Consider the following 14,771-nt stretch of genomic DNA (forward strand, 5'->3'; position numbering starts at 1 on the left):
ACCCTTCATTAACAAAGAATGAGGATTCTCCCTCAGGTTTTTAATAAGTAGACAAAGTTTAAAGAGTTTGCTTAGTTCTTATAAATAAAATCTGGAACATTAAAAATTTAGCAAAACTCAAAAATTGTGTCACTTTAAAAGCATACCTGAACACTGATGGACTTTTTAAGCAGTTCTTCTACAAAATTCCAATTTGATTCCATTTGTCTCTAGAAAGAGAGAATATTGCACCAAAATTATTGCTCTTAATTATGCATTCAAATTATAGTACAGCAAGCTAGTTGCGAAGTACAAACATCTTTATCATCAGACATCATTCATTACAATTTCTTGAATGTCTAGAATTATTTGGACAAAGAGTTATGTGACAGACTTGGTAGAAAATGTTTTAACTATTCCAATCCAATATAAACCTTATAGTTGTTTCATTAAACAATAGGATTTCTATAAAATTATGAATGTTTTAACAAATATTTAATTTTTGTTATCATACATAATCTATCAGAAAAAAAAAACACAACACAAAAAACTTCATGTAGTTTGTGGAGTTTTTTAATCCCTTGAGTGTTTTTCCTTATTCTGTACTCTTTTTTCATTTTATGCATAATAATGTCAAGAGAATCTACTCTGGTAAAGAAGTAACTAAAAATTTTATATAGAAAATTTAAAAATATATATACACAGTGCTACTTCATTTAATCAATGGTCACTTATCTGGCAACTCCAACTATCTGGAAGACTCCTAACAATAAGGAAGAACACTGAAAAGGACTTTCACAAAGCCAAAATACTTCACAAAAGCTAGGCACTGAAAACGACTTCATCTTCCCACAGGAAAGCCTGGAGGACCTTCTCATAGGACACATGGTTCACTTGATACCGGTTCTTAAAGCTTTGGATATACAGACTGGTAAAAACCAGAAGGAAAGAAAGTACCACTGAGAAGCAAGGAACAACCTATTTCTGACAAAGAGTAAAAAAGGCAAAGCCAAAGGCCTTAAAGAAGCAAAGAGTCTCAGCGTATCCTACCAATCTGACTGTTGTTCAGAAGGATGAATCCAAATGACTAATAAAGGGTAAAATCATGTTCAATATTCTTGATTTTAAATGGCTGGATAATGTTCACATAAGATGCTATCTACATAAAATCACTAAATAAACATTTCTTTGATAAAGGTACTCAGTGACTATAGTAGTCACCCTCTAAAAATAGCCCCAAATGACCCCTGTTTCCTGGTATTCACACATTTATTTAACTCTTCATCCACACCCCACTCAACACCATACCAAAGTTGGTCTGTCACTAATAGAATATCAACACTAACAGGAGTGATAGTATGTCACTTCCAAAGTTAGGTTAGAAGGCACTGAAGCTTCCATCTTAATGAAAACCTCCCTCTTGTTAACTCCATCAGGGAAAAACCATAGTGTGAACAGGCTTGTAGAGGCCTATGTGATTGGTAACCAACATCTCCTGACAACTGGAAGTGAATGAGAAAGACTGGAAGTGAATCCTCCAGCTCTTTAGAGACTAAAGCACCATAGCTTACCACAACCTCATGAGGGATCCTGGGTGAGAACCATCCAGCTAAGCTCCTACTGTATACCTGACACTCAGGAACTGTATGAGATAATAAACGTTTACTGTTTTAAGCTGCTAAATTTTGTCACACAGTAATAGATAATTCATGCAACGACTTGGTTATTTTTAGCAAAAGAATTACTGACTTTTTATTTTTATTTTTTAAAAGACTTTATTCATTTATTTGAGAGAGAGAGAGAGAGAGGGCATGAGAGGGGAGAAGGTCAGAGGGAAAAGCAGACTCCCCGTGGAGCTGGAGCCCTGACGTGGGACTCGATCCCAGAAATCCGGGATCATGAACTGAGCCGAAGGCAGTGGCTTAATCAACTGAGCCACCCAAGTGCCCAAATTAATGACTTTTAAAAATACATTTATGTAAGTAAAGTGAGTGCAAAACATTTATGAAAGAATGTGTAGAAACGAATTTGGCTTTGCCCAGAGAGTCTGCCCTTTACTGAAACCAAGGATTCAGGTAAGTAATTTTTAGGCCCCTGGAATGTTATACCTCATAGGAGTATCTTTGTTTGCCTGGGGGGCCTAGAGTCCTACCAGAGAGTCTAATGATGTAGTTGAGGGTGGAGGCTGGCCATGACCCAAAACCAATAATGTGACTTACGCTAAGGGCTGTGGAGACCTGGACAGTTGGTTTGAAGACTGAGACAACCATGTGGTTAATCAATCCATCATGCCTATGTAAAGGAGCTCCAGTAAACACTGAACACTGCAGTTTAGGCAAGTTTTCCTGGTTGGAAACACTCCCTCCATACTGTCACACACTGATGCCGGAGACTAATAAATCTTAACTATGTAGGGAGAAAACAAAAGGTACTTTTGGTACTTCTCCTGGACTCTGCCCTATATACCCATTCTTAGCATATCTTAAATTTTATACAGCACTTGGTGGTTCAGTCAGTTGAGTATCCAACTCTTGATTTTGGCTCAAGTCATTTCAGGGTTGTGGGATCCAGCCCTGTAACGGACTCTGTGCTTGGCAGAAGTCGGCTTGAGATTCTCTCCTGCTGCCCCTCCCCCCACTTCCACAAGCCCACACATTCTCACATGGTTTCTCTCTTTCTCTAAGATAAATAAATAAATCTTTAAAAAAAGAGAGAAACCATTTTGTTCCATAATATTCAATGTATACTGTGTTAACGTCTTTACATTACTAATTCCTCAAATAAAATTTTTCCATTTCACAGATAACATAATTAAGTCTCAGAGAGGTCATATATATACAAGTCAGAGCAAGGATTTTGCTCCAAAGCCAGTATTCCTTCCATTTTCTAACAAGCCATCCCTCAGCTTTCAGTAATTCACTTTTATATCTCTCTTTACTGAGAAAACATCACCACTAGTCCCAAATAAGCAGGAATATGACAGGGCTGGTATATTTAGCTATAGTGTTAATGAGTATATTTTAATTTTTGTTCTATCAAGGCATTCTGAATCACATGAATCATAGAAAAGTAACATAATTCTTGTCCAAGGACTTTCAACTCGGTAGATCAATATTGTGGCTATAATCTAAAACAAAAATAAACTGTAATTCAGATTACAGAATGGCACTTATATCACACCCAGATCAAGTCTGAGTAAGAGACTATGTATCAAAAGGATATTTTTATTTCCACAGCAAAATTGAACTTTGGGCATCTACATGTTTTTTTTTCTACATACTAAGTTATACATAATTTCTCCAATAGAAACAAAATAGGTAGTTATCAATTTTGGGCGATGTTTTTATATTTCTTATCCCACCATCAAAGCTGAAATACCTCCTTAAGCCTCAGGATAGTGGTGTCTCCATCACAAATATAAAATAGATCCCTCGTACTCCACTTCCAGCAGACTAGGTAACCTAGTACAACTTTCACTTTAAGGTTTTATTTCAGACCTTTTATCTAGCCACTATTTCAGATGTTTCAAAGATGAGCATCAGCTGGCCTGACTGATTGCACTATGTTCTAAGCAAGGAAACTACTATTAAACTGATCCCTGCAATGCCTAAAAATATTTTTTCTCTTTAAAGTATATTTGCTTTTAAAGTAGATGACAGGGATTGTGAGAGGATAACACACTCTTATCTAGGTTGAAAGAAAAGCATTAAATAGAAATACATGAAAATCTGAAGCCTTGAGCATGAGAAATGAGATACCAAATTTTCCTTATAAGCCTATATCTAGCAATTGGCAGGTTTTATGAATTAAATATACATAGAGCCAAAGTTCAATTCACACAGAACTTTTAAAATAAAAAAAAAAAATTAAGTATATCTGAAACCTATTTAAAATGTAAAGATTTCATGCTAACTTTCAGAGCAAAGCAGTTCACATTTAAAAACTGAAACATCTCTATGGTTATCACAACACTAGAGATATTCTCTACTGCAGAAGGTAGGCCTAACCATTTTCACTTCTTATCATCCTCTCATACCAGATTACTTATTAGTGAAATAAAGCATGCTTAATGCATGGCCATTTTCTTTCTTTCTTTTTTTTTTTTAATTTTTAAAAGATTATTTATTTATTTATTTGATAGAGAGAGCACGCACATGTGCATGCACAAGCAGGGGCAGCAGCAGGCATGGGGGAAGCAGACTCCCTGCTGAGCAAGGAGCCCAACATGGGGTTGGATCCCAGGACCCTGGGATCAAGACCTGAGCCGAAGGCAGCCACTTAAGGGACTGTGTACCCATACACTCCTGCATGGCCATTTTCTATATGGCAGCTGGCTATAATACTATTATTATAAGAAGAAAACTGAATTCAGATAATTTTCAAAATTCTGATCTAAATATATCCCAGACCCAAATTAACATCCTATATAATCTCTCTGAAAGGATAAGTCAATATGCCTTTATGTTCATAAATGAGAAGGATTATATGACTTAAGAACCAAATTGACACACTTTTGAGAGTAAAAGGGAAAACTAACTAGATACGATGAGGGAATCACAAGCAAAACAGGGACTGCCCATGGCAAACTGGTACACATCGTTACTGTACCAACAGTCTATTCATAAAAGGTGGTCCTTAGGAAAACCTTAATATCAAGTTTATCTAAGTGATAAAAACAGGCTGACATTCAAGAACCGTTTCCCTCAGTTTTGTTACCCATGAAATGGACATATTACCCCCCTCATCAGCTTCATAATACTTCACTGAGAAAAAAACTGACTGTGAGATATTAAACACTTTGCAAACACAATATGCTGAAGATATCACCTCTAAGGAAAACTAGTATCAATAGAGAAATTGCATTTTTCTTTAAAAGCAATTAAAGAGTCCAGAAACACTTGAAACTCTGAGGACTCATGAATACAGACAGGCAAAGTCTATTTTATATATACACATATAAATATATATTATACATCCTTATTATTTTTATATGAAAGGTTCTTTTTTGAAGATCATAGCTTTTTCCTCTTAAAACCTCCTACATAAAGAAATAAGATTTTTAAAAATATATGTATCTTAGCAAAAGAAAACCATACAGAAACTGTTGACATTAAAAGACAGAGGTTAAGCTATTTTAAATACAGACAATCCAATTACTATCTTGATTCAGAGCTAATAAAAGCACTAATTTCCTATGGAGTTCTCTGTATGAAATAAAAAGTGATTTCAGCAATGCAACTGTGGGTGGTTGTACCAGTACAATTCAACATTACAATAGTAATAGTAATGATATATATTAATGTAGCTAGATTTTGTACCATACTGGGAGTACATGGAGGTCAATATCAACTACTATTGAAATACACCACTCATTCGCATAAGTGTTAATGGCAATTCCGGCAAGCATTAATAATCTGAAAGCTTGTTCCTTGAAGCAAGAGGCAGTACAATCTGTTTCATGTATACCCTATCATTGGCATCTAATATTATGATAGCCACTTAATGGGAACTTAGAAGTGCTTAACTAATCACCATATTTATTTACACTGATTAAAATCAGAAATATGTACTTGGGGGAATTAAAATGGGAAGCGAAATAAAATGCTTGTGTAAAGACATTAAAATTATATGTAAATTTTTGAGTTCTTTTATTGTTGTTCTAGTATCCTAACAATTAAAAGAAGTGAAATTATTAATTTCACAAAAATACTCAATAAAAGGGTTACTATTATAATAATGTCAAACTGTTAAGATTTATTGAGTATTTACTATGTATCAACATTGTAAGGACTAATGTACAAAAACAAAGGACATACAATCCTTTTTTCTGGGAAGTTCATTCTATTGATCTCTCTCAGTAAATTGGTAGAATGCTTAAATGCATTAATACTGAGCTGTGGGTGAGCTTCTCAGAGTACTTTCTGACTTATTAGTTTACTTTATATCTTGGGATCTCCTGAAAAGCTTTATTATTATCAGGGAGATTATTCAGAGGACCTTTTGAGGACCTTTCCATTTCTATGATACTAATATCAATGTTAAATGATCTTCAGATCCATGCATGATTTCTGAGCTGACTCTGTCCAGTATTTCAAAGACAAGAAAATTTGTCAAGGAACAGGTTTCATAAGCAATGATCCCTATATCTGGTTAGAAGTTGAGAACCAAGAAACTTTTTAAAAATATGAATTTCCAAGCTCCAAACCAGACTACTAAATCAGGATCTCCAGAGTCGAAATCGGGAAATCTGAATTTTAAAAAAAAGTCATGGGTAGGCCTGATGATCAAAAAAAGACCAATATTGAAAATACAGACAGGCTGGCTTCAAGATTCTAGACATTTATTTTATGGAACTGATGGGCTGATAGAATACTATGCTATTCACTTCTGAACATGGAAGAAATTACACACAAATAGGGCTTCAAATAAATATGTCTACTAGCTAGTTTGGTTTTAGGGGTTTTTAAATAACTGTGTAAAAGTGTTTCTAAATAGAAATTAATATAATAATTAAAATCTATTTGAAGTAAACCTCATGGTTAATAGATTATCTTTATAAAAAGCTTCCTTAAAGTATTATTCTGAGGAGGGGGCACCTGGGTGGCTCAGTAGGTTAAAGCCTCTGCTTTCGGCTCAGGTCCTGATCTCAGGGTCCTGGGATCCAGCCCCACATCCAGCTCTCTGCTCAGCAGGGAGCCTGCTTCCCTTCCTCTCTCTCTGCCGGCCTCTCTGCCTACTTATGATCTCTCTCTGTCAAATAAATAAATAAAATCTTAAAAAAAAGAAAAAAGTATTATTCTGAGGAAATAATTTTACGAAATTATTCACAGAAACTACTACTTCATTACTGTAGATATATGCTTTCTTGTCAGCAATCTTACAGATGTTAGAACCAGAAGACATTTTCTGAACAACTCAATCCCATGAGTTCTGGATAGGGGAACAGAAGCCCAGAAAGGCTGAAGTAATTTACTTAAGGTCACATAACTACTTAGTAGCAGAGCCAGGATTAGATCCCAAGTCTTCTATAAGGTGTTTTCCATTTAACAATAAAAACAAAGATTATCATTTTTCTAGATGTTAACAGGAAGGTCTACAACTTTAGATTCAGAAGCTGAATTTATCTCTGTAGGATTGTGATCTAATTTTTGTTGTTTATGTGATCACTTATTTCTAATTTGTCTACAAAAAAAAACCATATTAATTAATAATATAAAGCAGTTTTAAAAAATAAAATCTTACCATTTCGTCTGGTGTTCCATGGCGATCGAACTGGTAAAGTGATGCTACATGAGTGATGATCCACCAACTAAAACCTAATGGATCCCTGGGCTGGATTACAGGCACAGAAGATCGTCTTCGGTCACTTGATTTTTCAAAGAGTGTTTTAAGTAGTTTATTCAACCAGTTCCAAAATGACTATAGAAAGAGAAGCAGAATGATTCAGTTAGATAAAGAATATAACCTTTGGTTTGGGCTTTTTCCTCTATTTGCACAATTAAATATACACACAGAAAGGAAAACAGAACACATTTATAAAACTTAAAGAATAACAAAAACACTCAAGAATTAGATCCTAACTAGTACTTCACAAAGATCCTACATGTTCTACAATCGCATCTGCTGCTGTCCAGGGGTAGTCATTATCCTGACCTTCATAACAATCATGTCCCCCCCACCCCCCACCAACCCATTTTTTCATTTTTTGTTTTGTTTTGTCACAGAAGTATATAAGCCTAAATCATACACTCCTTGGTTTTCCTCCACTTTTTTTTTAATGCATGTTGGTATTCTTAAGTGGCCCAATTCTGTTCTTTCATAACTGGCTTCTTTTTCCTCAATGCTGTGTTTCTCAGAGTCATCCACTTCAATGAGTATGGCTTTAGCTCATCAGAGTATTCAAATATAGAACTATATGATAAGCCATTTACCCAATATACTGTTGCTGAACATTTGATGGATTTTTAGTGTTTTTTCTAGGTATTTGTCCATTTCATAAACATATTCAAGTTATTAGGCATAGAGTTGATGATAGTATCTCAACTTTTTAAAAATATCTGCAGAATATGAAGTCATGTTCCTTTTCAAATTTCTAGTATTGACTGTAATCATTTCAGGAAAAATGAGCCAACTTTAGTAATCTTTTTAAAGAACCAACTCTTGACTGTTATGATAATTTTTCATTGATTTGATCATCTTTGTTATTTTCAATTTCATAAATTTGTGTTAGTTTTATATACTTCATTTCAATTTCTTTGGGTTTATTATGTAGGGATATTTTCCCCTAACTTTTTGTGTGAATTCTTAGCTCAATAATTTTCAACTTTTTTCCCCTCTAATATCTATAATTAAAGTTATAAATTTCCATCTGTATCTTAAGCTAGAGTCCCAAAGCTTTAACCAATGTGTTAGTTACCACTTACTTAAAAATATTTTACAATTCTATCTTCTTTCACCTACGGATTAGAGAAGTATCTCAACTTTCTAAGCATATGTGTATCTCTCCTTGTAGTTCAATTTTTGTTTTCCACATTTAATACTTTGTTCTTCATCACATAAAAATGTTCATTTGCTTTACCTTCCTGATAAGTTGAACCTTTTATCAGTACACAATGACTTAATGCTTTTGTTGGTTTTAAAGTCTAATTTTCTCTAATGATAGTTTAATACATTTCCTTTCTTGTATCTTACCAATTCTGAGCTGTTCTGTATTTTATTTTAGATTACCTCTTGTAAACAGATTATATTCTGTTCTAACACTCTATTTTTTAAATGAGCATTTCAGCAGTGTACTTGCAGTTAATGACTCAAACATTTAGTTTTAAATCTACCATCTTACTCTGTATTTCTGTTTGTATGCCTATTTTTTCCACAAACAACCCTTTGTTGAGTTCTTTTGGGTTAAATTATTTCTTTTCTCTCCCTCTACTAGCTAATGAGTCTACTTTTTCTTCCTTCAGTAATTACCTTAGAAATAACAGCATACATTCAAATGTCTTGATAATACATATTTTTGCTCTTCTCTTAGACAAAATAAGGACCTTAAAACACTCTAATTCATTTATGCCCTATCCAATTTCTAGGCCAGCATTACTGTATACATTAACTCTCTTTTTGATCCCAGCAGATTATATTACTGACTTATACAAAACATTTACTACTGTCTTTGTGCTTTATTCCTTCATACTTCACACTACCTCTCCCCTTCCCCAATTTAGGCATCATTCTTCTAAAATCTATCTTTCAGAATTCAATTCAATTCTGCTTCATTGACAGTAACTTTGTTTCACCTCACTCTTGAAAGGTTTCACTGATGAAGAATTTTAGGTTGACAACCACTTTGTTTTAATACTATCAAGTTATCATTCCCACTGGTGTCCTTTGCTTTTGAGAAATCAGTTTACGGTCTAATTGTCACTCTTTTGAAGGTAACATAATTTTCTGTCTGAATGCTTTCGGCTCTTCTCTTTGTCTTTGATGTTCTGGAGTTTCACTGCGATGTATCCAGGTCTGCTTTTCTTTTTTTTATTTACCCTAAGTAGAATTGATTGGGTTTCTTAATATGATAGCTTTCATTAACATTGGGAAAATTTCTACCATTTTCTCTTCAAATATTTGCTCTTTTCCACTCTTTACTTCCTCTCCTTTGGGACAACAGATAAAAGCATTATCAGATTTCCTCTGTATTCTCACAATGCTGTATTTAGCTACCATGTCTTTTCTATTTCCTTTAATCTGTAACAGTTCTTCGGTAATTATCTTTCAGGAACTTGACATTCTTGAAGAGTAACAGGCCATTTACTTAGGTTTAATTGAGGTTTCTTCATAATTAGATTCACAGTATACATTTTTGGCAAGAATACCAAAGAAACATTTTTCTTCTTTCATTGCATCATATTGAAGGTACATAATATCAATTTGTCCTATTATTGGTTAACTTTGGTCACATGGTTAAGGTGGTATCTGCCAGATTTTCTACAATGTAAAGTTACTGCTCCCCTTGTAAATGATATCATGTAGATACATGGAGCTGTGCAAATACTGTTTTTTTTTTCAGTCATACTTTTGGCAGCCACTGAGGATTCATGCCTGAAACAATTACTAAGGAGGTTGTCAACTGGTGATTTTCTAATTCCATCATCAACATCTATTGTTTTATTTTTTCTTTTATTTATATCAGTATGGACCCACAAACTCTTATTGTATATATTACAATCCTTTGCTATTGTTTATTTTGTTTCTCAAATTATCTTGGGTTTAGAGTGTGGGAAATCTTCATGTTGGCTCCTTTGTCCTTTTGGTATGTCCTCATTCTTTTCTGAGTACCTCCTTAGTTTCTGGTACAGAATGTTCCAGTCTTATTTTTTATTTTCCATGTGTCAGTCTGGAAGACCAGGTCATTTGCCAAAGGAGCTTTGTTTCTTTTCACTGGAGGCTGGTAATTTCAAGACCAAGGCACTGCAGTTTCCTCATTGTTAACTCAGATATCATCGTTTGTAGGCCCACCTAGTGGTTAAGGTAGGAAATGCATGTATGTATACACACATCTCTATCTAGTTTCAATTATTAAAAAACATTATTTCATACCGATATCTCAAATTCTACTCCAACATATCATCTTTCACTCTACCCTTCCCTCTTTCCATATTTATGACTCAATTTTGCAACAGTGACAAAGCTGGATCTTAATTCCCCATCATGTATTTACTAATTTGCTCAGTCCTAGAGTATAAATATTTAAATTTGCTAACCCATATATCTACAAACAAGAGTCCAGGATCTGAAGTTTGTTGTAATTCTTTTGTCTTCAGCCTTAGAGCAAATGAGAGCAAAACAGTGCGTTCCAAGTCCTCTAGGTCAGTCCTCCCCGCCATAGCCTCTCCCATAGGTTATTCACTTGGAATCCAGTTAGGTTCAAGTGATTTTCTTTATATTCCACTGAATTCCTCTCCCGTACACATTCATTTATTTCTGGAGCATGTTAAAGACTAATATGGTTCTAAAGTCATAACGCATTCAAACCCTCCTACTCCATTAGTCACTTATCAATCTCCCATTGCTACCCATCAATTTCAATAGCTTCAGTAGTTCCTGATTTGTCTTTCTAGTATTTAACTGGGCACAACTAAGCATACACATTTCCTACTTTCACTACCTTCATACACAGAAGGTGGCACTCTATAAGTATTCTTTTGTACTTTATTTAACAATAAGTCCTAAAAATCAAACCCTTATCAGTTCAGATATTTTATTCATTCTATTAAATAAATACGTAATACTCTAATCAATGTGCTAATAAACCATGGTTTCTTTACTCTCCTGTGTATGGGCATTTAGGTCGTTTTTAACATTATGCTTTTACAAATAAGGTAATAAAGAGCCTGAGACATATGCATTTTTTAATTGCTATAGGTATACACTAAAGGTAAACTACAAGTGGGATTGATAGGGTCAAAGTTATAAAATTCTTGGCCCATACATTTTGAATTCTTGAGTTGTTTTTGGTATTGACAATGTTTTCATTTCACAGAAAATTTTTGTCATAATATTTGTATAATGCTTAAGGGTGGCAACATATATAAATTTACACATACATGTGGCAGCTAAAATCTAACATGTACAGGTCAGTAACTGCTAGCTTACATATGGCGTTGCACAGGTGTCCCCTGCCTTATCTGTGGCACTTTGGAGAGTGTACATGAAATATACTTTACTCTTTTTCCCCAAGAGGAGTGCATTAATTTAGCTATTCCTTTTCTTTTTCTTTCTTAAACATGCACTTTCTTACATAATCGTGTGGCAGGAAATAACATAGGCTGTAGCATCCAATAAATCCACACTGGAAGCCCCATTTATCATATTCTGACCGTTATTTGAATGGTATACTTAATCTCACACCCATACTTGCTGGCATAGAAGACATATCACTCAAGGAATATTAATTTGCTTTCCTTCTCTGAAATTGAAGTCTAATTGATGATTACTAGATAGTGAGTGTAGGGTTTTTAGAAAAACAGTCATATACATAGATCCAGCATAGCTCCATGTTTAGAATACTTCCTGGAACACAAATATGTCCTTGATCAAATTAGTTTATTTCCATTCTAGGAATTCCCATCTAATTTGGGGTATATGTGAATTTCCAAACATTCCTGACTCTCTTTAGGCTTCTCTAATTGTTTCTTGGGAAGAATCATCCTGTTGGCTTCACAGAAGTCAGCAGCAGCCCAGGCAACATTTGAAAATAACTTAAAAAACCTGAATGGCATATCCCCTTTGGATAATTTCCTTAGAACATTAGTCCTTTGAATACAGACCTGGTTGCAAAAAATGTCTCTTTCTCAGCAGGAAGACTCCAAATTCCATTCCGTCTTCCCCTCCCTCATTCTAGGGATGGGGTTGGAGAGGGAAGGGATAGGGAGGAGGAAATTAATATTTCTTTCTGGAAGAACATTAGCGTGCATGTGTACACATACACACATGATTTCTTTTTTTAAAAATAAGTGCATTGTCTAAATCAGTGTTGCCACATTGCAAAGTTTTAAAACCTTTGTACAGGAAGAAAAAGAGAAAAAAAGAAGAAACAAACAAAAAACCTCTGCCTTCAGCAGTCTGGAAAGCTCCTAAAAACATGCCCTATGAGGAGCTCAGCCAGCTGTCAACATTCAGGGAATGATCACGTCTTCTGTGATATCATTAACTCCCAGGTGGATGAAGTAAAAAAGCTGCCCTGCTTTTCCTGAAATTTTCAATTGCTTTTTCTGTTTTTCTTTCTTGGCTTTTCCTCATCCATCTCTGTCCCCAAAGACATTGCAGGTCAGATAGTCAGTACAAAGAGTAATTTTTAACTTGCTTCTTATTTGTCTTAGAAGAAACTTTTTGTCATTTTGTTTCCTTTTGGCTTGGTCACTTTTTCCTGGTCTTGAACTTTCTATCAAGGGAGCAGTGCATATAATCACTCTACAGTAAAAGATGGGACCTACATCACTTTTTTCTAAGCTGAGGGCTGCTCTGTTGTGTCATACTGTTTATTCATCCTGGAGGCTGGCAGTCCAAGACCAGGGGTCCATCATGGTGAAGTCAGGGCCCTTTTCCAGATCGGCAGACCTCTGGCTGCCTCCTTACAAGGTGGAAGACATTCTCAGTCTTTTTAAATGTTCCATTGTTACCTTATTTTTCTATGATGTTTATGAAAAGCCTACTGCAGATCAAATTACTTTGCTCTTATAAATTATTAGGTCTTTTTGTCTAGAAAATTTGATTTCTTAAAGGACCTAAAGTCATTTTCCGTATATCTGAAGTCAAAGAGTTTTAGCAGGATATTCATTGGGATGGATTATTTGGAGTTAACCTTTTCAGTTATCAGGTAGGCCCTTTCAATATGTAGAATTAACTTTTGTTTTCCCCCCAGGAATTTTTCCTTGGATAATAGTTTTGACTATTAGCTATAAACTATTGTTCTGTTTTCTTCTTTAGGAACTCCATTTATAAACACAGCTGTTTCTTCTTTGCTTATCTTCCATTTCAGCTATTTTCTAATTTTTTATATTCTTTTCTTCATCTAATTTTTATTTTCTTGGTTGTTTTCTTTCCTCCATATCTCTGATTAAATTTTAATTTCAGCATATTCTTCTTGGGCACCTTCTCATTTAATCAACACTAAAATGATATTTTCTGGGGCACCTGGGTATCTCAGTCTATGAAGCAGCTGCCTTTGGCTCAGGGCATGATCCCATGTTATGTTATGTTAGTCCCCATACTGTACACATCATTAGTTTTTGATGCAGTGTTACAAGATTCACTGTTTACGTATAACATCCAGTGATCCACACAATTCATGCCCTCCTTAATACCAACCAGCAGGCTCACCCATCCCCCTCTCCACTCCCCTCTAAAACCCTCAGTATGTTTCTCTGAGTCCACCGTCTCTCATAGTTCCTTTCTTTCATTTAGTAGATTTAGATTACTTTAAAAGATTTCCGGAGCCGTCTTTTGTCACTGTATCAAAGTCCCATTTCTTTCTTGGATTTCTTTTTTCTCTATGGTGGTGGTGGTAAGAGAGTAGGTGTGAGAACTTTGAGTTTTTTGTATGTTTTTTGTTTTACAAGATCAATTTCTCCTTTTAGTTCCTTTCACCACCGAATCACCAAGGGTACCATTCCCTTTTTGCCTTTTTATTCTCCCAGAATGTCTATCTTCAAAAACTGCCTCCTTATGTCATATACCCACTTTCACTTCTAGAACTATTCAATAGTTCTCTGACCAGCAAGGAAACAGTCTCAGTATTTTCACAATCTGGCAATGGTTTTAGACCAATCTGAGGACTACTGCTAGCTCCATTCTTTCCTCTGGGCAATTTTTTCTCAGGCTGCCCTTGCTTGCCAGAAAGTTTCATGGTAGAGCTTTGGTGGTGGTTTTTACTGTTAACTCTTTTATCATTCCTATCTTGTAGTTAAGCTATCAACATAATGTTTGTATTTGTGTGTAATTTTTATTAGTTCTTGCCATTCTATATTTTGGGGGAGTTACTAGAGGAGATATAGGTTTAAATATCCACCTTGTGACTGCTTACAAGTCATTAGCTTGATGGGCACCTGGGTGGCTCAGTGGGTTAAAGCCTCTGCATTCGGCTCAGGTCATGATCCCAGGGTTCTGGGATCGAGCCCGAGCATCGGGCTCTCTGCTCAGCAGGGAGCCTGCTTCCTCCTCTCTCTCTGCCTACTTGTGATCTCTGTCAAATATATAAATAAAATCTTAAAAAAAGAAACAAACAAGTCATTGGCTCGAGATTT

The 14,771-nt window shown here is 35.1% G+C and overlaps 1 protein-coding gene across 1 annotated transcript in view; it reads right to left on the reverse strand.

Moving 5' to 3' along the window:
- The window catches only part of MMS22L (MMS22 like, DNA repair protein), a 126,968-nt gene that overhangs the window by 97,808 nt on the left and 14,389 nt on the right, over window positions 1-14,771 (reverse strand). The window contains exons 10-11 of the mRNA XM_059399252.1: window positions 7,222-7,398; window positions 147-209 (exon numbers count right to left, since the gene is read on the reverse strand). Of these exons, the coding sequence (XP_059255235.1) occupies window positions 147-209; window positions 7,222-7,398 (240 nt within the window). The remainder of the gene's footprint in view (window positions 1-146; window positions 210-7,221; window positions 7,399-14,771) is intronic.

Source organism: Mustela nigripes, chromosome 5, assembly GCF_022355385.1.
Source record: "Mustela nigripes isolate SB6536 chromosome 5, MUSNIG.SB6536, whole genome shotgun sequence".
Taxonomy (NCBI): Eukaryota; Metazoa; Chordata; class Mammalia; order Carnivora; family Mustelidae; genus Mustela; species Mustela nigripes.